The sequence below is a fragment of the Ananas comosus genome, linkage group 25 (genome assembly GCF_001540865.1).
Source record: "Ananas comosus cultivar F153 linkage group 25, ASM154086v1, whole genome shotgun sequence".
Classification (NCBI taxonomy): domain Eukaryota; kingdom Viridiplantae; phylum Streptophyta; class Magnoliopsida; order Poales; family Bromeliaceae; genus Ananas; species Ananas comosus.
In genome coordinates, this window is record NC_033645.1 from 1,742,182 (window position 1) to 1,768,952 (window position 26,771).

Sequence of the window (26,771 nt, forward strand, 5' to 3'; positions counted from 1 at the left end):
GCGGGGTCGGGCTGTTCTTCTTTCTTGCAGTGTGTAATGGTGCACCATACCTTAATGGTACTTAGCACCATTAATGGTATGTAATTTCACCATTACCACTATTAATGGTGTAATTACACATTACACCGATTAATGGGTGATAATGGTGTGCACCGCATTAATGGTGTAATGAGGTGCACCATTACACCATTACGAAGAAGAAGAAGCCGCGTGCACCGCGTACCCGCCCGCTGCCGCCGCGTGCCCGCCCGCCGCCGCCGCGTGCACCGGCCCTGCCGCCGACCCGGCCCCTAGCCGCGCTCGTGGTGTTCGACGAATCGCCCACTTCAGGGGCTTCCTGATCCCGCGCTTCCTTGGCTTCTCCAGCAGCGACAAGGGAATTCTCTCTTCGCGTGCGCACGGAGTGCAGCCCCCTCGGCATGAGGCTTCGGACGAGGTCGAGAGCCGCGTTCGGGGAGTGGGGAGCGGGGCGAGGGAGCCCGGCGCGGTCGCACCAGCTGAGGATAGCGTTCCTAATAGCGACGTTGGGGATGAGGAGGGGAGAGGCGGAGGCGGAGATGGAGAGGTTGAGGGCGTGGGAGAGGCACGGAGGGGTGAAGGCGAGGTCGAGGCACGTGTGGACGCAGCTCCGCTCGCGATCGGCCGTCGCAGGCACAGCGTCACCACCGACGAGTCGCGCACTCCGACCTGCGCCGACTCTGCTCCTTCGGCGGCCGGAGGCCCCCACTGTTGGCCGCCTTCCGTGCGGATCGGGAGAGGGAGGCGGACGCGGCGTCCCTGGGGAAAAGAAAGAAAAAAAGAACGAGAAAAAAAAAGAGGAGAGAGAAAAACGTATAAAAGTATTTTGGTCAGTTTGCTGAAAAAGTGGACCGAATCTGCAAAAAAGAAAAAGGTGGCCCGATTTTGCAAAAGTCTAAAATAAGTGGATTTTTTATGCAAAAAAGCCATACTAATATGGGTAATAGATAACACATGTATAAAAAATAATTTTTTGAAAGACCGATAATAGTAAGTAATGCTCGTGGAAAAGCAGGCATAAAGGCCCAAGTCAATTCTAAGTGTGGCAAAGAAATTAAAGAGGCAAAACTTTCGTTATTTAGTGGAGGACTCCAAGTCACAAGGCCCAAGGATTTTTTTTAAATAAAGGATAAAGTGTATCAAGTTAGCCCCTGTGGTTTCACATTTTCTCACTTTAGTATCCTGTAATTTAAAGCGTATCAAGTTAGTACCCTGTGGTTTCGCAATTTCTCACTTTAGTACCTTATGGTTTAAAGTGTATTAAGTTAGTACCCTATGGTTTCACATTTTCTCACTTCAGTATTCTGTAATTTAAAGCGTATCAAGTTAGTACCCTGTGATTTCATTTTTCTTTTTTTATTATCTATTTTACTAATTTTTTTCATTAAATCAGTGACAAAGTTAAAACTAAAAAGTACTAAAGTAATTATTCGATAAACTTAGATAGGATATTTGAAGTTTTTTTGTATATAATTTAACGAAATATTAATGGAGGAAAAAAATCAGTGACAAAGTTAAAACTAAAAAGAAAAATGAAATAAAAAAGAGATCTAGGATGGTGTCAATGTGTACATCCTTTTTTGGTATTAAGATTTCTATTAGTTGTTGCTTACTCTTTTGTTATCATTGTTGCTTAATTTCTATGAAATATGTGACGTACTTTTAAGAATCAACCTAGCATTGAAAATCTGTCTAACCGGCCAAGGGTAGGTATTCGCACATAGCATGATTTACCGTCATTGTTGTTATATTTTTTATCGACATCGTAAGTAATGTTACCTACAAATGCATATTACTCTATTAGTGATGCTAGTTTGAACTTAGTAATGTAAGCTAGTTTGAGAAATTACTTGTTTTATGAATTCATCAGCAAATCCGGAGGAGCTATAAGCAGGAAGATGGTTTTGACATTTTACCTTTCATTGTTGTTGTTATCGCTATTTCCTTTTCTTTTACAATTGAGCTATTTTTCATTTATCTTTTGGGATTGATCTATTTTGTAGGCTCAGATCGCAACTCTNAAATCAGTGACAAAGTTAAAACTAAAAAGTACTAAAGTAAATATTTGATAAACCTAGATAGGGTATCTAAAGTTTATGCAATAATTTAACGAAATATCAACAGAGAGGCCGACGGAAAAAAGAAAATGAAACCACAAAGTATTAAATTGATGCACTTTAAATCACATGGTACTAAAATGAGAAAGTGCGAAATCACAAGGTACTAAATTAATATACTTTAAATCACATGGTACTAAAATGACAAAATGCGAAACCATATGGGTGGTATTTGAAATTTTCCCAAAAAAAAAATAAAAACAAAAACATTCTTTTTTTTTTTTTTCCTTTTGGATAAAAGGAAATTTTACNTCATTATAACGTTAACTCCAGTTTATACAAACACCCACTTTAAGGAAGTCTTGAACCTGCTGAACGAATGGAGGTTAAGAACCTAGAACGCGTATTGTTAAACTGTCCTAGTTATGGTGCGAGAAAACCATTAAAGTCGCGCTACTAGATAGTATGTTAAGTGTCAATACTACCTTTTCCTAAAAGACAACTGCTCTCCTGGAAATGTATAAAACTGATGTCATTATTGAACGAACACCATTATGTACCTCTTCTCATAGTTATAAGATGGTGGTAAATAGAAGAGTTCTAATACCTGGAGAGCCTTTTATTAAATTCGCCAGTTTAGGGTCTTCTCTATCAACGTGAACGCTATAACGCATCAAACTTAAATAGCCCTTTAGTAGATTGACCTTACTAAGGCCTTTCCAATCCACTGTACGCGAGAGATCTTAGTGACCTGGAGAGTGATTTACTCGAAGTTCCACGGTAAGGTGTTTCGAACAGTCGAAACTGTAAAAACTTGATGGACTTAAATAGAATATTATTAAATAGACCTTCTTAAGGTTGTCCTTTAGTTAACTCGTGTGAGCTATTGGGAAGTTAAATATAACCGTTGTGAATAGAAACACCTGGAGGGTGCCCCTTCTTAACATGACTTTTACTTTGTTACGGATTACTACAACCCTTGCTGATGGGACTACCTAGATTCAGTTGTACCGGTATGGAGTCGTAACCGAATCCCAAGCACCGACCTAAGACCTCACACACGCCATAGAATTATAAGTTCCTCAGAACCTCATCGTAGATAAAAGTTTACTAACTATCCGAAATGCTGTTTAATATACACTACTATCATTATTCAAACTCTTCCAACTTATCTTTTTACGTGCCTACTTCAGACTAAAGATATTAAATAGAAATACATACCACACAAAGAACAAAAAGAATATTAAAGTGTTCTAAGAGGACATATATCCCAAACGAATTATTATTAAAGATGAAGTACCCTCTAAAAAAAAAAAAGAAACTCATAATTACACTTTACGACCAAAACTCTTTCACCCATCACAACGTACGTAATGGAGAAAAATACAAGAGTAATATAAGGACGAACGATTAATTAAATACGAATTTTTCTTTTCTTGTTTAGCAGGGAAGAGCATATTATTCTCATAACACTCCTTAATTAAATGATTGGAAAGATCCTGCAGGTTTTCACCTATCCATCTTGGGATTTTCCCTGTGAGTTTGTTGTTGCTAAGGTCAAGGAACAATAAATTATTGCAATGCTGCAGTTCCAAAGGAAGTTCTCCATAAAAAGTGTTATTGTTGAGGTGCAATAATGTGAGCGAGCTCAGCGAACCAATTGAAGGAGGAATTTCGCCGGCAAGATTGTTGTTCGACAAATCCAAAACTTGAAGGGATGAATTCTTCCAGCATTGAGGGAGTTCTCCTGCTAGAGAGTTGTTTGATAGGGCCAGAACTCTTAGATATTTTAGTTTACATATATCAGATGGGATACTACCGTTGATCTGATTGCTTGATAGTAACAAATCACTTAATTGCAGCATATTCGAGATTGGTGAGAGGAAGGGTCCTGATATAGAATTTTCTGAGAGATCTAACATTACAAGCGTGTTTGGCAAAGATGGAATTGAGCCTTCAAGTCTGTTAGACCCCAAAATAAGATATTCTAGGCTTGTAAATTGCAAGGACATGGGCAACTTGCCTCTAATCTGATTATGAGAGAGATCTACGGAGGAAAATGACAAATTCCAAAACCATTCAGGAATACTATCTGCAATGCTAGTGTTGGACAGAGATAGTTCATCAAGTTGCATTTGCGATTGAAGCCACGCTGGAAATTGAGGATGCAAAAATTGACAAGAATGTAAATAGATAGACCAAAGTTGAAACGGGGGAATCCAATTTTGATCCACATCAATGATCAAAGAATTTGAGTCTAGGCTCAAGGAATCCAACTTTGATAGGTTGGCAAAATGAGCTTCAGATATGACACCCTGCAAGAAATTAGAAGAAAGATCCAAAATTTGCAAATTTGAGAGTCTCCCAATTCCAGGAGGAATAGACCCTGCTAGTAAATTAGAAGAGAGATCCAATACTTGCAAATTTGAGAGTCTGCCAATTCCAGTAGGAACAGGCCCTGCTAGTGAATTATTGCTGAGATCAAGAAAGCTTAGATTCTTCATCTCCTCTACCCAGCTAGATAAATTTCCATGAAGCTTGCTATTTTCTAAAGTTAGTTCCTCCATATTCTTCCATGAGCAAAGCGTCCTTACAACCTCTGCAATATCTCCACCGATGCCCAGACCGCTCAAGTCTATAGCTCGCAGATTGCACAAATTTTTAATTGGTCTAGGTATGGTACTTTCAGAATCGAAGTCATTCATTCCTAAATACAGACTGTTGAGAGAAGTTATGTTTCCAAGTGAGTCCGGGATCTTCCCGTGAAATCCAGAATATCTGAGATCGAGATAGGAAAGCTTGGTAAGATTCCACAGCCAAGTTGGCAGGGTGGTATTAAAGGGGCCATTATCACGAATATCAAGGACTTTCAGGGATGTAAAGTTGACATGAGAAAGAGATGTTGGAATATTAGTAAGCTGGCATGACGATAAATATAATTCTTGTAGAAAGTGCAACGTGTTTACTACTTCTAACCAATCTGTAGCATTGGATAGGTTTAGGTCGCTTAAATCAAGAACCCTAATAGAAGACAACCGAGAGAGCCATGAAAGGTCGTTGAGACAAGTGCCGTCGAAACCAAAAGCGTCACTCAAATGCAGAGTATGCAGCCGAGAGAGATTATTGATCTGAAGAGGGGTTTTACAAGTGAAGAGCGAACTAGAGAGGTCAATATAACGAAGATTAGATAGGTTGCCAAGTTGCTCAGGTATCTCACCCCCGAAATTAGAACCGGAGAGATCAAGATGCATCAAGCTTTTTAACGAACCGATAAATTTCGGGATAGAGATTCCACCAAAATCATTCCCACTAAGATCAAGGCGACTTAAATGACTTAGAACAAGTAAAGATGAATTGATCTCACCGCGCAGGGAATAATCCGACCGGTTGGAATAACTCATATAGTTGTTTCGAAGGTTGAGCTTCACAACGTGGCCGGTGTTGTTGTCGCAAACTACTCCCTTCCAAGTGCTACAACAATCTTGACCGGCCCATGAAGACAATCGACCGCCAGTATCAATAATACCAGCTTTGAAGGTAAGGAGTGCCTCCCTTTCGATCTCGAAGCACCCGCTTGTTAGGATACAATGATGGCCTAAAAGCCATACACTGAGAAGAAGTGCTAGCACACGGTATTGCATGGTTGTGGTCCTCGATCGTGACCAGTATATTTTACAGCTCTACACAATGGCAGTGGCTACTTATATAGATCCATGCGCAAAACACACGTGTATTTATTGGGTCTCTCTCTAGCTAGTTGGGACCCATTGGGAGGAAAATGAATACAGCGTATAGAAGAAGCTAAAGACCCCAAGTCAATGATGTGAGAAATAACGTTTACGCGTTATTAGCTGTAATAGTTGCACTTGTTTGAAAATTCAAAACTAATTTGATAACGCTTGTACGTAAAAATTCATGAATTTTAATATTTTGCCATATTGGCCGCAAGTAGTAGTCTAAGATTCGACAATGCGCGAAGGGATTTTGTTGTTTGATCTAGAAAAAACAAGTATATATCTAATAACTTTTGAATTCCTATATATATATATATATATATATATATATATATATATATATATATATATATATATATATATATATATANTGTAAAAATAATAATTTTCTATAGATAACAGCTATTTCTAATAATTTATTAACAGAATTTAACTCTAGAGCTATATTTGGAATAGATTGGAACGTAAAAATTTTTTTTTCAATAATAATTTTTTAAATGGACTAAATTAAAAATTCGGAAACTTTTCAAATGTACATGAGCAATTGCCCCCATATTATATGTATATTTATTGGTGCTACGGTCGACTAGCTACTACATCCCTTCACTTTGCGCATCTCTCTCTGTATACGTACACAGTCCTTTACGTCTACATCTAATTAACTATTTCTACAACAAATTAAATTAAAAAACCAGTACCCCAAAAGGCCTAAAAAATATATATAAGATGAAATTTTGGGTGAACTTGTGGGTATGAGAAGCATTAATTAATGAGGAAACGAGTAATTTTAGCGCGCGAGAGAACCAACTATATAGTTGGGACCCATCATTAGGAGGAATAATGAATATAATATAGCGTGTGTATATAGCAGAGGCTAAATTAAGACCCTACTAGTCAATGATGGGGGATCACCGATGCATTAATGTTTGTTGTAATTAATCCACTTGTCTTAAAATTCAAAACTAATCCCGTAGACGTAACGTACAACATCTAAAACGATTATACGTAAAAAAAACGTGAATTTTAAAATTTTGTCATCTTGGCGGAAAAAAGTCTAAAATTCACATGGTGCGATTTTGTTATTTGATCTAGAAGAAATACATATTTTTAATAACCTTTGAATTCTAATAAATGATGTTTTTAATTTTGTAGAATATTTTAAATAATTTGATTTTGATTTGAAAGCAACTATAATTGAGTTTTAGAAGTGCCGCATGCTATATGCTATGTGCAGTAATAATTTTTTGTCACAATAAAAGACTGAAAAAATAGTAGACAATAGACTATTCATATGCGACTACCAAAGGGTATTTTGCGCAAACAAATGCTATGAAAACAGAAAATAAAAATCAGATTCGACCCACTAGGCCCTATTTTTCACATATCTGATTGGTTTATGCCGGACTGAACCAGATCGAAATAACTAATAATAAGAGCCGCGAGAGACCAAGCTAGGCTTGAGTCTTCAATTCTTTTAGTTGGTCCGAGATCAAGTCTGAGATAATCCTTGCATAACCCGATCTGGTCCGGCCTGATATTATTTTTTTTCTCTAAATTGGCCTTGAACTTCAGACACTTAAAATTAATTACTAAGTTTGAATTTTTGGGACATGTCATTTGTGTGGAAAACTAATTATTCGTTCAATGAGCCACAACTAGTTTAGACAAATTGGAACATTCAAACTAAATTTTCTGCATAGGAAATATTGACTAAATATTCATATATGAAACCTTGACTATCTATCTATCTATTAGCAATATATGAATCCTCGTTCCATCAATGCCACGTGGCGGAGAAAGGGAGTGGGAGGCGGATGTGGTGGTGATGGGGTGGGTTGGGGGTAGAGGTGGGTGTGGGCCCCAACCAAATGGGGTAGAGGTGGGTGTGGGCCCCAACCACGTGGCGGAGAAAGCGTGCATGAATTGTCATAAAGTCGGCAGCGTAGGATCTGTCGTCACCGACTTAGCCAAATAAACAGAAAACGCTACTCTTTTCTGCGCCGACTTTATGTAACTAAGGCTTGTTGCAGATCCGTGATGGGTGTTTCGCTGCCGGTTATTTGAGGTCAAGTTCGTATCTGGCACCGACCGTCCTAGCGCAAGCGGCAGGTACTAAGTTCGAATTCTAATTGATTCATGTAGAACGCAGCGGAAATATTGGTTCGTACCTTTTGCGGAAGCGATTCGCGCAACAACGCGATGAGCCCGGATCGTTTAGATTGATTCACGTGTCCTCCGATCGTCCTTGAATGTCTTCTCACGCTCCACGAACTCGCGGTGGATCGAACTACAAACGAGCGCGATCGCAAATCCACCATGCAAATTCCTCTAGAATAATAGGTCAATNTTTTGAATTCCTATATATATATATATATATATATATATACACACACACACACACACAACTCTTTTAATTTTGTAGAATATATTAAATAATTAGATTTTGATTTTAAAGTAACTAAGATTGAGTTTTTGAAGTGCCACATGCTATGCTAGGTGCAATAATAATTTCTTGTGAAGATAAAACCTATAAAAATAATAATTTTATATAGATAACCGCTATTTCTAATAATTTATTAACAGAATTTAACTCTAGAGCTATATTTGGAATAGATTGGAACGTAAAAAAAATATTTTTAATAATAATTTTTTTTTTTGATTAAACAGGGATATACCCTATTTGAAAGAGTAGCTAGGGACAAAGGCGATATTACACAGGTCGAAAGCCCTAATCTAATCGCAAAAACAGAGGAATGCTTGTTAAAGAACTACCCTGACAAAATTAACCTTCCCAAAATAAACCATGTCCCCATTCCAAAACGATCATTGCCAAGAGAAAGGAAGCTAGCTTGTTGATGCAGACTCCCAAAGTATGGTGGTCCCGTAGATTCTTTGGCCCAGTTTTCCGCAGTCCTCAAAGTGATCGTCAAAAATTCGGAAACTTTTCAAATGTACATGAGCAATTGCCCCCATATTATATGCATATTTATTGGTGCTACGGTCGACTAGCTACTACATCGCTTCACTTTGCGCATCTCTCACTGTATACGTACACAGTCCTTTACGTCTACATCTAATTAACTATTTCTACAACAAATCTATTACTATATATAAAAGTAGAACCCTTAATAAACCCTATGTGAGAAGCCGACACGTGACTTTCTATATACTTGCCATGTGTCAAACTTAAATATGGATATTTGGTTACGAATTATTTGAAATTATTTGTTTAATTAATTATTTAAAATTATTTTAAAAAATTTACAGATATTATGTGGCAAAAAAATTGGCCGGTGCAGATATTACGCGTGAGAAGAGGTGGGAGGCGGAGGCGGTGGCAATGGGGTGGGGGTAGGGGTGGGTGTGGGTGTTGGCCCCAACCAAATGGTGTTTGGGGCCCAGCCCGGTATTTTCTTATACTTTATTTTAATTATTTTCTCTTCAATAATTTGAATCGAGAGAATTTGATTTTTTATAATCCAATCAAATTTTTAAATAATTTAGATTATCTATATTAAATATAAATATAATTAAAAATAAAAAGAGAGTTTGATGGAGTTTAAAGTAATACTTATTTTAATAAATTTAGTTCCGAAAATTATATGAAGTATATTAACTAAATTTATAAAGTCAAACAATGCATTCAAATTTTGAAGTTAAAGTATTATTAATCGACTAAAATCAAATATAGAAAGATTAGATAATTAAAGCAAAATTTTGAAAGATTAGGTAGTTTGTTTTGACTTTGATTTTAATTTCAAACTTCAATATCATATTTATATTCTGATGAATGATCAACTTCATATTTAAAATTTTTTAAAATATTCAAATATGATTGGACCTTAAACCCAAAAATTAAAATATAAAAAAATAAATTACTCATTTTGTCCCAAATTATAAGATGTGTGACATCTTAGTCATTACATTTCTCTTATACTTTTTGTCTTCTTCCGTTATTTTAGCTAAATTTATTTATTTTCTTTAAATATATTATTGGTTATTTTTTATATTTATAATTTTATAAAGTTATCTAATTAATAATAAATTGTTTCAAAACATACCCGTAGCTCTAGCAAATCAAAAGGCCTCAATTGATGTTAAAGTTGAGGGGGCTATTTCAAGCTATAGCCAATAGCTGAGGGGCCCTTTACAATTTCTCCAAAAAAAAAAAAAAATAATTTGGACTTATTTTAAATTATTATAATCAAATCTATAATACTATTAATTGACTAAATATTGATAAATTATGATAAAAGATTTTTAGTTATAAAATTTTGGAATATAAAATTTTTCTACTTTTTGAAATGCATAGATAGTAATTACCCATGTTTAGCACTACGGCCTGAGATTAACTTTCTCACAAGACAGGTGCGAGCGAATCCAAGACTGAATACTATTACCGGTCTGTTTTTTTCTCTTTTTTTTTTGTTGACCAAAAAGTCCTTTTTTAAAATAGATATTTTACCTATAATTCAACGACCTAATTAATTTTGTTGGGCTGTTTAAAGCGACGATTGTATTAACTTTCGCGTTGAAAATATGTTAGACGGAAAAATAAGTTTTATCTTTCTAATATTTTTATGCAAATGTAAAAGTGTTCTATTTGATGGATTGTTATGTTTATATAGGCTTCTGGAGATTTTGTCGGACAGATAATATATACAGACGATGTTTGCCGAAGCAGTCGTTAAAATTTATAAATATTTAATCAAGATTAATAAGATAAATTATATCAAAAGATGACAAAAAGGATTGATATTATAATCTTAAATGAATATATTACATTTAAAGAAGAATGTTTCACCTATTAGTATAATCGACTCTATAGAGCCTTCTGGATGTGGGAAGATGTCATGGTTATTGGGCAAAAGAGGTTAGATCGAAGCATATAGGTACGGAGTACGCTTTCTGCCATTTTATCAGTAGAGTTATAGAAATTATCTTTGATCATGTATTTATTCAAATAATACTGAGTAGTATATGCTTGTATAGAAGTGTACAAATATATCACGATCCCCACAACTATACCGCTATTTTGAGATTAGATTCTTATACTATATTATTAATCCAATCTTTTCTGACTTTTATTTATTTAATTAAATAATTTTAATTAATTAAGATAAAATTTTATTAAATTGCAGCCAATAATTCTATTAAATTGTAATATTGAAAAACTTATATAGTAAATAAAATTAAAATCAATAATAGCTAATAATTTAAATAGAAATTATTATTTAAACATTTTTTTAATAGTAGAAATAACTCAACTAAAATTAGATTTGAAAAAATATATATATATCAAAAGTATACTAGCTGAGGGTAGCCAGTTCAAAATTTTTATATTGAGGGGGTAATTACTAGTCGCACTGTAAGATTGCTTAACAATTCCTAGTTAGCAGGGCAACTAGAAGAAAGTCGCGCGTCTATGTATTGCCACTTCATGATCAAATTGGTCACAACAAATGTTTCCACCGTCATCTTCACGAGAACACATCAATTACTCATTTTTCACATGCCAATTACAAAAGTTAGTCCTCAGGCGTGCTCATTCACTCTTTATACTGTTAAAAGCCAGTGTCTTTTATTGTCGTCTTGTTTCAAAAGTTTTTTCTATATATATATTAATTATTAATATATATATATATATTATATATCAATATAATATATAAGTATATAAAAGTTATGGTAACTTCAAGTTTATTTTGTAATAATTAGCTGTGCCTTATTCATTTAGCTAGCTCAACGGGAGCTGGCAAACGAGCGAGCCGTGCTCGCGTTCGAACTCGTGTTCGGCTCGATATTCGGTCAGCTCCGAGCTCGAATCGAAATTAAATGAGCGCAAGCTTGAACAAATAAAACTTCGAAATTTATTTCAAGCCGAGCTTGAGTATTTCTCGCGTCGTTCGATTAGGCTCGAAAGCTCGAAAGGCTCGAATATATATACATATATATATATATATTATATATCTAGAGGCTTTAATTTATTTGGGACATTTTTTGTTGGCCCAATAAAATAAACCCAACAGTATCACTGAATGTGAGCCAACTCTAAATTTACATATACACTCTCTCTTTCAGAGCTTTAACTGTTTGCCATAACCTCAAAACACATGTAAATTCAAATTCTCAAATCAGCAATTTTTTTTGGCCTCTTCTCTCTCTCTCTCTCGACCCCTACCCGTCAGGCACGCACCCTAGCTACATTTCTTTTATAATTATTTTGTATTTTGAACTATTGAAAGTGTCGTCTCAAAATTATAGGTAATGATTCTATAAAATATAAACTATTGATTATATTTATAGCTCGAGAATCTTCCACATCCGGCTCGTTTAGAGCTCGAGCTCGCTCACTCCGAGAACTTAGGCTCGCTACGCTCGGCTCGAATTAATTTCAAGGCGGCTTGAGCTAGATTTCAGGCTCGGAATATTATTTCAAGCCGATTTGAGCTGACATAAGATCGCTCGACTCGGGCTGTTTCACCCCTACTGCAACGCCTACCATGTAAGGGTTTTGTAGTACATGTTATGGAAGATATTATACTAGATTTATTTGAGAAGATTAAGGTTTCTAAGAAAGACTCTTTTTTGGTTTTACTTTATCAAAGTTACATATTTTGATCACTTTTCGTTTATAAAGATGGTGCCCCCGGGGGGCGCTTGGGGGGGAGGTCTGGTGGCAATATATGATGCTAAAATTTATGCACTATATTTTTCTGTCTCTCTGTTTTAATTATCTTTTTTTTTTTTTATGCCATGTAAGAAATTTGAGGTTGTTGGGCTTTCTGGCGAGAGCAATTAAATTTTTTTCTTGAGTAACAAGGATAAACTATGAATTGCGTAGCAATAATAGACTTGTTTTCTGAAACTTCATTCATTATATGAACAGTTCTCTTTCTCTTTAAGCTTTATTCTGTCCATAACCGACTGTTTTCAATGCAAGTTGGTAAGAGTTAAGGTTGGTACCCTCCGATGTCCCAATTGAATTTTAGTTGATTTCATATTTTCCAGCTAAGTTTATTTTAACAGGAAGTGGATAGGCATGCTGCCTTCTCATCAAAGAAAACTTTATTCTGCATATGCAACTTTAAATCCTTGTATTACGAGGTTAGTCAAATTAATTCCTCACAATACTCTTATTATGAGAAGGGACGATTTGTTCTTTCTTTTAAGGCATAAATTAATTGCAAGCAGATATAATGCAGAACATATATAAAAGGGGTAATCGCATGCAACATTACCACCTTTCTCAAAAACCCGCATTTCACATATAAACCTCAAAGAAAAAGAAAAAAAAAATGATTATATCCATGGGAAGTAGAAATTTTATTTAAGGCAACCCGTATATACGAGGAAATCTTGTGAATTATAAGAAAAGGCAAGAAACCACACTACATAAAAGAAAATTGTAAAATCTAGATTACATCCGTGGCATTTTCTGTTCAACTTCTCAAACTTAGTTACTATCATCACATATAATTTGTCGTAAAGCTATCAATCGTTTTGAAAATAGATGCTACTTCCAAGACTCCTTGAATATTAAGATACCGCACCACCCAGAATCCAAGCCGACGAACGCTAAGCCAATGCTGAGGTATGGCCATGTTGATTAGATCCATCAGGGTTAGTCGTTCCAACTCATTAGGCATGTGTTTCATTTTCAGTACAATTCTTCCCCGTGGGAGGTCCACAAAGATAAGTGTGCCAATATAAATTGAAGGGTTTTGAGTGTGCTCAATTGATTTCTCTTTGGAATCCTTCCAGATAAATTGTTGTAAGATAAATTCAGGTAGTTCAAAAATGTCAAAGCCGACAAGTTTTTGTGGAATGGCACCTTGAAGCTCTATTAGTGAGAGTCCAGTGATTCTAGAGAGCGCATGTCACCTAACCTTTCCGGAATCATTCCAGTTAGATGATTTTCCGATAAATTCAAACTATGCAATATCGCAAGTGCAACTATCTCTTCTGGATTTGACCGCTTTAAATTATTTTCCGAGAGGTCCATAATCTTGAGAAGATAAATGGTGGAGAATATTTGATACTCTTTCTCATGTATTACAACAAGCAAGTTATTACTGTAGTCAAAATATAAAGGTCCTCTCGTCAACAGAAAATCCTTTCCATCATAACTGTGAATTGTAGGATAGATCATCGCGCTGAATTACCAAAAGAGCGTGGATTGATCCTGTCAAATGTTTATGCGCGAAGATCCAAGAATTGAGGTAACGAGTGTCCAAGTTGCGAAGGAATTTCTCCCACAAATATTGGACCTCAGCTGCAATATTACTAGATCCATGCAAGTTTTCACCTATCCATACTTGGATTTTCCCTGTGAGTTTGTTGTTGCTAAGGTCAAGGAACAATAAATTATAGCAATGCTGCAGTTCAAAGGAAGTTCTCCATAAAAAGTGTTATTGTTGAGGTGCAATAATGTGAGCGAGCTCAGGAACAATTGAAGAAGGAATTTCCGCGGCAAGATTGTTGTTTGAAAAATCCAGACTAAAAGGCGGTGAATTGTTCCAGCATTGAGGGACTCCTCCTGGATAAAGAGTTGTTTGATAGCTCCAGAACTTCTAGAATTTTATTTACATATATAAGATGGGATACTACCGTTAATCTGATTGCTTGATAGTAACAAAGAACTTAATTGCAGCATGTTCGAGATTGGTGAGAGGAAGGGTCCTGATATAGAATTTCTGAGAGATCTAATATTACAAGCGTGTTTGGCAAAGATGGAATTGGGCCTTCAAGTTTGTTAGACCCAAAATAAAGCTCATCTAGGATTGTAATTGCAAGGACATGGGCACTTGCCTCTAATCTGATTATGAGAGAGGTCTAGATACTACAATATGTGAATTCCAAAACATTCGGAAGTGTCTGTGATCCCTGTGTTTGGACAGATTTAGAGAGACAATTTGCATTTGCCATCGAAGCAATGCTGGAAAATAGAGGCCTGCGAAAATTGACAGAGAATCTAAAGCAAGAGATACAAGTTGAAACGGAGAATCCACTTGTTATCCACGTCAATGAATCAAGAATTTGAGCGCTAGGCTCAAGTACTTCAAGTTTGATAGGTTGGCAAAATGAGCTTCAGATATGACACTTTGCAAGGAATTATAAAGAAGGTCTAACATAGCAAATTTGGAGTCTCCCAATTCCACTAGGAAAGGCCTGCTAGTGAATTATTGCTGAGATCAAAGAGTATCTAGATTCTTAATCTCCTCTAGCCATCCAAATAACTCCCATGAAGCTTGTATTTCCTAAAGTAGTTCCCATATTCTTCCATGAGCAAGAAGCGCCTTTATACAGCTCTGCAATATCCCACCGATGCCCAGACCGCTCAAGTCTATAGCTCGCAGATTGCCAACAAATTTTTAATTGTCTGTATGGTCTTTCAGAATCATAAGTCACATTCCTAAATACAGAACTGTTGAGAGAAGTTATGTTTCCAAGAGAGTGGGATCGTCATGAAACCAGGAATTCTGAGATCGAGATAGGAAAGCTTTGGTAATGATCCACAGCCAAGTTGGCAGGGTGGTATTAAAGGGGCCATTATACTAATATCAAGAGATTCTAGATATGTAAGTTGACATGAGAAAGAGATGTTGGAATATTAGTAAGCTGGCATGAGATAAATAATAATTCTTGTAGAAAGTGCAACGTGTTTACTATTCATACACGGTCTGTAGCATTGGATAGGTTTAGCATGCTTAAATCAAGAACACCTAATGAGAGACAACCGAGAGAGCCATGAAAGGTCACCAACGCAAGTTGTGGGAAGCAAAAGGCCTCACCCAAACGCAGAGTATACAGTCGAGAGAGATTACTGATCTGAAGAGGGGATTTACAAGTAAGAGTGAACAGAGAGGTCAAGATAGCGAAGATTAGATAGTGTGAGTTGCACAAGGTATTTCACACACTGAAATTAGAATTAGAGAGATCAAGATGCATCAAAGCTTTTAACGAACCATAAATTTCGGGATAGAGGATTCCACCAAATCATTCCAACTAAGATCGAGGCGACTTAAATGACTTAAATAAAGTAAAGTGGATGATCTCACCGCGCAGGGCACAATCGAATGAATTGGCATCGCAGTTATAATTGTTTCGAAGGTGAGTTCACAAGTGGCCGGTGTTTGATTGTCGAACTATCCTTCAAGTGCTACAACAATCGCCCGACGCCCACGAAGAACAATCGACCGCGGTTCAATAATACCAGCTTTGAGCAAAGGAGTGCCTCCCTTTCGATCTCGAAGCACCGCTTGTTAGGATACAATGATGGCTAAAAACCATACAGAGAAAGAAAGTGCTAGCACACGAGTATGCATGGTTGTGGCCTCGCGTGACAGTATATTTTTAACAGCTCTACACAATGGCATGGCGGCTTTATATAGATCCGTGCGCAAAACACACGTGTACTTATTAGGTCTCTCTCTATGTTAATTGGGACCATTGGGAGAAATGAATACGGCCGCGTATAGAAGAAGCTAATTAGACGCCCAGTCAATGATGTGAGGAATAATGTTTACGCATTATTAGTGACAATAGTTGCACTTGTTTGAAAATTCAAACTAACTTTGATAACGTTGTACGTAAAAATTCATGAATTTTAAAATTTTGCCATATTGGCGCAAGTAGTCAACTCTAAGATTCGACATGCCACTAAGGGATTGTTGTTTTGATCTAGAAAGCAAACAAGTGTCTAATAACAATAAACTGAAAGTTGTACTAATTCTATTGAAAAGTTCATCAAATTTGGTAATTTTAATTACTTTGTAGTAAATGAAACTTAATTAATATATACCTGCTGATAGCTGAATTTAAAACTAGAATGCATATCTGCAACCACATCTAGAGTTTAATATCTAAGCCATCTTTGATTTCGGTTAAGATATATAGAATTTCACCAGCGAGAAAAGAAAACGTTTTTATGCTTCGTCTAAACCCTTGAATTTATAAGTAAACGTTCAATGAGATTAGGCTATATCTTATAGTATTATGCTGGAATACTTTTAAAAGCACACGGCATTCATTTTTATTTCTTAAACGTCTATGGCTTAATTACTATTTGGTGGTTGTACTTTTATAGATTTTAGGGTTAAAAACTCATAAGTACGTGAATAATACGTGCTTTTAAAAATATTATAGCTCAACTTATATCTCATATGCCCCTATATCTAAAGTAGTAACTAAAAGAGCAAAGTGAATTTTAATCCAAAATCGAATGAAACATCACAACAATTTAGACACTGAATATAGGCAACATGAATCACACTAATGTGGGCCCGAAGGATAATGCATAATATAAAAATAATGTTCGGGATGAGCAAAAATTAATCCCCATTAACATTGTGGAAAAGGATATAAAGCAGAAGAGCCAAGTCCATCCCATTAGTATTTAACAAAAATAAAGTTGATAACTTTAGTAAGTGGCTAGCCCTTTTAGTAAGTGCTTGACCCAACGTCAAACACTAAAAGAATTTATTTTCTCTTATTTGGATTCAAATATAAAAAATAAAAAATAATAAAAATGGGTAGAAATTCGCAATTTACGGTGATACTATATTTGCCCCGATACCAATTTGTTATAAAAAGAACATAAAAGATCTAACTCATCGCGTGTGAAAATTAAATAGCAAAAAAAAATTGAGAAAGTGAGAAGTAAAATAAAATACATAAATATTTACATGGTTCGAGACGTATAAGGAGTGAAGATTTTCATTATAATCAAAATGGCGTACAAAAATTACTTTTCATCGCGATATGTAGAATGCAATAGATAACGCATATATAAAAATTGGGACTCAAAATACAAACAACGTGAGTCATATATACTAATATGGGCCTAATAGATAATGCATATATAAACAATAATATTTTGATAGACCGATAATAGTAAGTAATGCTCGTGGAAAAGCAGGCATAAAGGCCCAAGTCAATTCTAAGTGTGGCAAAGAAATTAAAGAGGCAAAACTTTCGTTATTTAGTGGAGGACTCCAAGTCACAAGGCCCAAGGACTTTTTTTAAATAAAGGATAAAGTGTATCAAGTTAGCCCCTGTGGTTTCATATTTTCTCATTTTACTATCCTGTGATTTAAAGTGTATCAAGTTAGTACCCTGTGGTTTCATTTTTCTTTTTTTTATTATCTATTTTACTATTTTTTTTCGTTAAATCAGTGATAAAGTTAAAACTAAAGGGTACTAAAGTAATTATTCGATAAACTTAGATAGGATATCTGAAGTTTTTTGTATATAATTTAACGAAATATTAACGGAGGAAAAAAAAATTAGTGACAAAGTTAAAACTAAAAAGTATTAAAGTAAATATTCGATAAACCTAGGTAGGGTATCTAAAGTTTATGTAATAATTTAACGAAATATCAACAGAGAAGCCGACGAAAAAAAGAAAATGAAACCACAGGGTATTAAATTGATGCACTTTAAATCAGAGGGTACTAAAATGAGAAAGTGTGAAATCACAAAGTACTAAATTAATACACTTTAAATCACATAGTACTAAAATGACAAAAGGCGAAACCATATAGGTGGTATTTGAAATTTTCCCAAAAAAAAAAACAAAAACAAAAACATTCTTTTTTTTTTTCCTTTTGGATAAAAGGAAATTTTACTTATACATTCTAATAATAAAATGTAAATCTTACACCCTCTATTCCAAGGCTTCTAGAAATTTAAATAATTTTTAGTAAAAAATAAATAAATAATTGAAGTGACAAGTAAAAGTTAATGGTCTTTGGATAGAAAAAGTATAAAATATACATCCCATCGAACTCAGGATCTCCGGGTTTAATATCATGTTAAATATACAAAATAATCATTATTCTTTAAACGCTTAAGTTGCACGAGAACGATATTTTTAATAATTATATTCAACAGGAGTGTACCAGCTACATTGCTTTTGGATAAATTATAGTTTTAGTCTTAAAACTATAAGACTGGTAACATTTTGGTACTTAATTTTTAGTTTGTTATAATTTTAACTGAACTAAAATAAATTAAGATTTTGAAAAAAAAAATATATATCAATGAAAAGTATATAGCTGAGGTAGCCATTTCAAAAAATTTTATAGTTGAGGGGGTAATTAAGTCGGCACCGTAAGATTCTACAATTGCCCAGTCTAGCAGGGCCAACAGAGAGAGTCGTGTCTTCAATTGCCGACTTCATGCATCAAATTGTAACACAAATGCTTTCCACCGCTCATCACGAGAACCACATCCAAATTACTCATTTTAATGCATTAAAAAGTTAGCTCCTCAGCGTGCTATTCACTCTTTATACTGTTCTAAAAAGCCCCAGGGTTCTTATTGTGCCTTGTTTAAAAAGCTTTTCCATAACCCTATATATATTGGCCATGGCTACTATACTATTATGAGTATTGGAGCTCTCATACTCATAAGTTGTTTTCAATGATGGAGCTTCTGAATCGACGATCCAGTCCGTTAAATATGATCTAGAGTATTTGAAACTTCTAAAAAATAAATTTCGTAAATTTTCGAAATCATAATAAAGTCCATCAAATGGGCATAAAATGAACGGTCAAAATCGAACGACGTTCTAAAAAAGGATGATCGGATCCTTCAATTCAAGATCGGAGTTATTGATCTTTATGTATGTAGTGAATAGAATTTTCTATCAAAAATTCAACAAATTCCGATCCTTTTACACCGTTAAACTAGCAAGTATCCCATACCGGCCGTTAAAAATTGTCAAATTTGTGACCTCTTGATCGTAAGGTAAATGATGTCGAAAAATTATAAAATTTGATTTCTAGAAGTTTTAAATGCTGTAAATAACGTTTAACGGTGTGGATCGTCGATTCGGAAGTTTTATCATCGAAAACAACTTATGAGTACGAGGGTGATCGTACTCATAATAGTATAGTAGCCGGACCCTATATATATATATATAACTGTTATGGTACATCTCAAGATTATACTTTAGAGGAAAGAAATTTCTTTTGTAATAATTAGCTGTGTCCTTAATCTTTAGCTAGCTCAACGCCTACCATGTAAAAGGGTTTTGTTACATGTATGGGAAGACTATATACTGGATTTATTTGAAATTAAGGTTTCTAAGAAAAGACTTTTTTTTGGCTTTTACTTTATTCAAAGTACAATTTTTGATCCATTTTCGTTTATAAAGATAGGTCTGTGGCCAAATATATGACGTAAAATATTTATGCACTATATTTTTCTCTCTCTGTTTTAATTATCTTTTTTTTTTTTTTATGCATAAGAAATTTGGGTGGTTGGGCTTTTTTTAGCGATAGCAAGTAAATTTTTTTTTTGACTAAACAGGGATAAACTCTATTTTAGAGCGTGATAGCAATTAAATAGTAGACCATTGTTTTCTTAAACTTATTTTTATAATGAAGCAGTTCTCTTTCTCTTCTAACTTTTATTCTGTCATACCGACTGTTTGTTATATTTGGTTTAGATTTGTAGTTATCTAAATTGGAGTTAAATCCTAATTTAATTGGGATTGAATATAATTTAGATTTAATTTGGCATATATGGGTTATGAGTCGGAATCTAATTTCTAATTGAATTAGGATTAGACTCTATTTAGAAGGCATGTATTATAAATACATGCTACGGCCAAATTAATCGGTGCGACCAAATTAAGATGCCACGTTCTAATTAAGCCAAGCAATGCATGTTGGTTCCAGACGATCAAGAAGCCGCCGCCACCAAATCAAGAAGCCATGCACTAATTAAATTCAAGTTGCTTGTAGTCCGTACGGCTAAGAGGAGAGTGGCCGCGGCTCTAATTAAGGTTGCATATTAGAGAGAGCCGCTAATTAGCCGCATGTGCTAATTGAAGGCCAATTTTGATGGTCCGTACGGATTGGTGAGAGAGAAGTTTTTTTTTTCTCGAGTTTCTTGTTGCGGTGTTTCGGATTTAATTACGTTTTGATCTTTTGAGAGATTTTCTTATACTCCGCCTTTTCGACATTAATAAATTATTTGTTCCGTCGTCGTCCGTGGACGTAGGCCGTTGGCCGAACCACGTAAATATCGGTGTGTTCTTTCCGCTTATCTTTTCTTTTATTGCATTAAGTTATTTTCTGGATCTATTTTTCGCCGTTCCGATTTTAACACTGTTCTCAGCGCAAGTGGCAAAGAGTTTGATGGTTGGTACCCGATGTCCCAAGTTTGAATCATAGTTGATTCACATTTTCAGCTAAGCTTATTTTAAACGAAGTGGATAGCATACTGCCTTTCTCTCAAAAAAAGCCTCTAATTCTGTCATATGCAACTTTTAAATCCTTGTATTACGAAGGTTAGTAAATTAATTCCTCACAATACTCTTATTATACGAGAAGGGACGATTTGTTCTTTTCTTTTTAAGCATAAATTAATTAGCAAGCAGGAATATAATGAGAACATAAAAAGGGGTAATGCATGCAACACTACCCACTTTCTCAAAACCAGCATTTCACATTAATACTCAAAGAAAAAAAAAAATCTCCCATGAAGTAGAAATTATTATTAAGCAAACCCTATATACAGGAGAATCTTGTGAAATTATAAGAAAAACAAGAAACACACCATACATAAAGATAAATTATAGAAATCAGACTTCATCCGTGCATTTTTCTATTCAACCTTCTCAAACTTATTACTATCATCACATNTATTTTCCTCTTCTCATAGTTATAAGATGGTGATAGATGGAAGAGTTCCAATACCTGGAGAGTTTATTGTTGGATTCACCAGTTTAAGGTCTTCTCTATCATCGTGAACCCGATAACGTCTCAAACTTAAATAGTCCTTTAGTAGATTGGCCTTACTAAGGCCTTTCCAATCCACTGTACGCGAGGGACCTTAGCGACCTAGAGAGAGATTTACCCGAAGTTCCACGATAAGGTGTTTCGAACAGCCGAAACTGTAAAAACTTGGTGAACTTAAATAGAATATTGTTAAATTGACCTTCTTAAGGTTGGCCTTTAGTTAACTCGTGTGAGTTATTGGGAAGTTAAATATAACCGTTGTGAATAGAAACACCTGGAGGGTGCCCCTTCTTAACATGACTTTTACTTACCACAAGCAAGTTATTACTATAGTCAATGGCTGTAAAGAGCCACTCCTCAACAGTATATATATTTCTAGTATTATTTATCATAGCGCTGAAATTACCAAAAGAACGTGGTATTGATCCTGTCAAATTGTTATGTGAAAGATCCAAGAATTGGAGGTAGGTGAGTTGCGCAAGTTCCGAAGGAATTTCGCCCACAAACATATTTGACCTCAGCTGCAGTATTGATAGATACTCTAGGTTCTCACCTATCCATGTCGGAATTTCCCCCGTGAATTTATTGCTGCTAAGGTCAAGGAACAATAAATTATTGCAATGCTGCAGTTCCAAAGGAAGTTCTCCATAAAAAGTGTTATTGTTGAGGTGCAATAATGTGAGCGAGCTCAGCGAACCAATTGAAGGAGGAATTTCGCCGGCAAGATTGTTGTTCGACAAATCCAAAACTAAAAGGGATGAATTGTTCCAGCATTGAGGGAGTTCTCCTGATAAAGAGTTGTTTGATAGGTCCAGCACTTTCTAGATATTTTAGTTTACATATATAAGATGGGATACTACCGTTAATCTGATTGCTTGATAGTAACAAATATCTTAACTGCGACATATTTGAGATTGGTGAGAGGAAGGGTCCTGATATAGAATTATTTGAGAGATCTAATGTTCTGAGTGTGTTTGGCAAAGATGGAATTGGGCCTTCCAGTTTGTTTGACCTGAAAATAAGATCTTCTAGGATTGTAAATTGCAAGGACATGGGCAACTTGCCTCTAATCTGATTATGAGAGAGATCTACGTTACTACAATATGGTGAATTCCAAAACCATTCGGGAATAGTGTCTGTGATCCCTGTGTTGGACAGATTTAGAGAGAAAATTTGCATTTGCCCTCGAAGCCATGCTGGAAATAGAGGCGGCGAAAATTGACAAGAACCTAACATAATATCCCCAAGTTGAAACGGAGGAATCCACTTGTTATCCACGTCAATGATCAAAGAATTTGACTCTAGGCTCAAGATCTTCAACTTTGATAGGTTGGCAAAATGAGCTTCAGATATGACACCTTGCAAGGAATTATAAGAGAGGTCTAACCATAGCAAATTTGAGAGTCTCCCAATTCCACTAGGAATAGGCCCTGCTAGTGAATTATTGCTGAGATCAAGAGTATCTAGACTCTTAATCTCCTCTAGCCATCCAAATAAACTCCCATGAAACTTGTTATTTCCTAACATTAGTTCCTCCATATTCTTCCATGGACAATGCGACGGCCTTACCAACTCTGCAATGTCTCCGCCGATGCCAACAGAGATCAAGTTTATACTTACTAAATTGCACATATTTTGAATTGATGTAGGTATACTACCTTCAAAATTATTAGATTCTAAATATAGGGCGTTCAAGGAAGTTAAGTTTCCAAGTGAGTCTGGGATCTTCCCATGAAATCCAGAATATCCGAGATCAAGATAGGAAAGCTCCGTAAGATTCCACAACCAAGTTGGTAGGGTGGTATTGAAGGGACCATTAGAGCCAATATCAAGAAATTTCAGGGATGTAAAGTTGACATAAGAAAGAGATGTGGGAATTTTAGTAAGAGAACAACCAAGTAACGATAGATCTGTTAGAGAATGCAACGTGTTTACTACTTCCAACCAATCTGTAGCATTGGATAGGTTTAGCATGCTTAAATCAAGAACCCTCATAGAAGACAACTGAGAGAGCCACGAAAGGTTATCGACACAAGGGCCGTTGGAGGCAAAAGCAGCAGTCAGATGCAGAGTATGCAGACGAGACAGATTGTTGAGCTGAGCAGGAGGTGTTGTACATACGAAGTTTGAATAAGAGAGGTCAAGATAGCGAAGATTAGATAGGTTGTCGAGTTGCTCAGGTACTTCACCACTGAAATTAGAAAAAGAGAGATCAAGATGCATTAAGCTTTTTAACGAACCGATAAATTTCGGGATAGAGATTCCACCAAAATCATTCCAACTAAGATCAAGGCGACTTAAATGACTTAAAACAAGTAAAGATGGATTGATCTCACCGCGCAGGGAATAATTTGATAAATACTTGTTTCGAAGGTTGAGCTTCACAACGTGGCCCGTGTTGTTGTCGCAAACTACTCCCTTCCAAGTGCTACAACAATCCCGACCGGCCCATGAAGACAATCGACCGCCGGTATCAATAATACCAGCTTTGAAGGTAAGGAGTGCCTCCCTTTCCATCTCGAAGCACCCGCTTGTTAGGATACAATGATGGCCTAAAAGCCATACACTGAGAAGAAGTGCTAGCACACGGTACTGCATGGTTATGGTCCTCGTGACTAGTATATTTTACAGCTCTACACAATGGCAGTGGCTGCTTTATATAGATCCGTGCGCAAAATATACGTGTATTAATTTATTGGTGCTGGGGTCAATTACACCCTTCATTTGTGCATTTATCTCTCTACGCTGTCCTTGTCTATGTCTACATCTTATTAACTATTTCTACAGCAAAATAAAAAAATAAAAAAAATAAAGAAAAAGAAAACTTGGAACTTTAGGGACTCTTCCAAACAAACTTTCAACACTTTCTGCAGAGAAGAAGTGCTACAACAACATAAAAAAAAAAAAAAAAAAAAAAAAAAAAAAAAAAAAAAAAATGAAGCCTAAGTGGCAAAGAGCTTGATGGTTGGTATCCGAAACTCAAGTTCAAATCCTAATTGATTAACATTTCTAGCCAAATTTATTTCTAAATGAAATAAACAAAGCGGGTAGCGTGCTAACTACCTCTCAAAAAAGAAAAAGAAAACTTGGAATTTTACTGACTCTTTTTTTATTTTTTTGAGGAAAGAATAGCATATTACTTCGATATGGATAAAAAAAAAAAAAAGCACTACGCTACTGATTATAGCTGTGCGTTTAAGTCCCTGTTGATTCGAAACTTGGACATACATGAAATTGAATTCTCTGCACGTGAGAATATATATTGACTAAATATTATTATATGGAATCTTGACTTAACATAACTAAGCCTAAGAATTTATGGCACAGCCCAAAAATCCCCCAAAACGCCCAAGAAATATATATATATATAAGAAGGAATTTTGGGTGAACTTGTGGTGACGATCGAGAAGCATAAACGAGGAAACGAGTAATTTTCAATGATCCTAATAATGCAACCAGTTGGGACCCCCTGGGAGGAAAAATGAATACATCGTATAGAAGGGGCTAAAGATCCCAAGTCAGTGATGCGAGGGTTGATGTATGCATTATTAATTAGCTGTAATATATAGATGCACTTGTTTTAAAATTCAAAACTAATCTGATAGATGTAATGTACAATATCTAAAACACTTGTACGTAAAAATTCATGAATTTTGAAACTTTGTCATCTTGGAGGTAAGTAGTCCAAGATTCGGTAATGCACGAAGGGATTTTGTTATTTGATCCAGAGGAAACACGAATGTAATAACTTTTGAATTCCTATATACATACGGCTCTTTTAATTTTGTAGAATACATTAAATAATTAGATTAAGTAACTAATTAAGATTGAGTTTTTTAGAAGTGGCACATGCTATACGCTAGGTGCAGTAATAATTTAATTTCCTGTGACCATAAAGGCTGTAAAAAAAGTAGTCTATATATTTTAGACTAACGAAGGTATTTTGTGCAAACAAATCCTACGAAAGAGAAAAAAAATATAGATTCGACCAGCTAGGCCCTAATTAGAGAGATATTAATTATTATTATGATATTAATAATTAAATAATAATTACATAATTAGAGAGATATGAATTAGAAAGACATTTTTTAGAAATATAGTAAATCACTTCATACGTAAAATATACTATTCTATTAAATTATTATAGATATTAAGATTTTTGAAAAAAACAAAAGAATCAAAATTTTTAGTTATAGTCATACCGAAAAGTCTTCATACTTGGATAACTTATTCGATATCTAAATAGCACCTAAATAATTAGATTTTAATTTGAAAACAACTATAGCTGAATTTTAAAAGTGCCATGCAAGATACGCGAGTTGCGGCAATAATTTCTTCTGACGATAAAACTAAAGAAATGGTGGAGTATAGACTATCTACATTTGACTAACAAAAGACATTTCATCCAAAGTGTAGACCCTCTTTATGTGGCTAACAAAAGTATTCTGTCCAAACAAACCATATAAATTAAAATATATGTATAGAAAAAAAAAAACTTTGATTTGACCTGTTGATCTCGATGTTTCACATATTGGATCGGTTAATCTCGGCCGATGATAAAACTTCAATGAGGAGCTCCGCAAACGATGTTTGTTGGGGAGTTTCCGAAGTTAATTTTCTCTCCAATCAAAATTTTATAGTGTTTTTTAATACTAAAATTTTAAAAAAGAATTAAAATCTAAAAAAAATATAATTTTTGAATAAAAACAAAAGTGATATATGGTGACATATTGGGTCTCCTTAACGGCACGTCATTACGGAGCTTGGACTGAAGTGTCTATTCCGGGGCGAATGGTGCCAAAATAACTACTAATCAAAGCCGTGAGAGTTCAAGCAAATTGAGACAATACTCACGTGACCCGATCCGATCTGACCAGAAATGTTTTCGAATGGGGCTTGTAGTTCAGACACCTGAAATAAATTCAGCATCAGGTTTGACTCTGTAGAGCCAATTTCCTCTATTGATAATTGAGTGGTCGATCCATGTGCATTTGAGAAATACATTGATTTTCTTTTTACCCCAAATTGTGACGAGAAAAAGGGAGTGATTTTTAATTTCTTTTTTTTTTTAGAGAAAGATAGAATGCTATCCGCTTTGTTTATTTTTTAGCTGAAAATATGAATCAACTATGATTTGAATTTAAGAACTTCGATAACAACGATCAATCCCTTTGCCACTTGCGGTAGAAACGATCAATAAGAAATTTTTAATT

The 26,771-nt window shown here is 35.2% G+C and overlaps 3 protein-coding genes across 4 annotated transcripts in view; all 3 read right to left on the reverse strand.

The window, feature by feature from the left end:
• Positions 1 to 5,754, reverse strand: part of LOC109703618 (receptor-like protein 12) — a 16,042-nt gene extending 10,288 nt beyond the window's left edge. Inside the window, exon 1 of the mRNA XM_020224308.1 lies at positions 3,589 to 5,754. Within this exon, the coding sequence (XP_020079897.1) occupies positions 3,589 to 5,716 (2,128 nt within the window). The 5' untranslated portion in view covers positions 5,717 to 5,754. The remainder of the gene's footprint in view (positions 1 to 3,588) is intronic.
• Positions 21,284 to 26,771, reverse strand: part of LOC109703598 (LRR receptor-like serine/threonine-protein kinase GSO1) — a 20,728-nt gene continuing 15,240 nt past the window's right edge. Inside the window, exon 2 of the mRNA XM_020224273.1 lies at positions 21,284 to 21,420. Coding sequence (XP_020079862.1) covers positions 21,409 to 21,420 — 12 coding nt within the window. The 3' untranslated portion in view covers positions 21,284 to 21,408. The remainder of the gene's footprint in view (positions 21,421 to 26,771) is intronic.
• The window catches only part of LOC109703599 (receptor-like protein 12), a 6,828-nt gene continuing 2,102 nt past the window's right edge, over positions 22,046 to 26,771 (reverse strand). Inside the window, exon 2 of one of the 2 annotated variants that reach the window (XM_020224274.1) lies at positions 22,046 to 23,864. In XM_020224274.1, coding sequence (XP_020079863.1) covers positions 22,216 to 23,864 — 1,649 coding nt within the window. In that variant the 3' untranslated portion in view covers positions 22,046 to 22,215. The remainder of the gene's footprint in view (positions 23,865 to 26,771) is intronic. The other variant, XM_020224275.1, reaches the window with a different exon arrangement.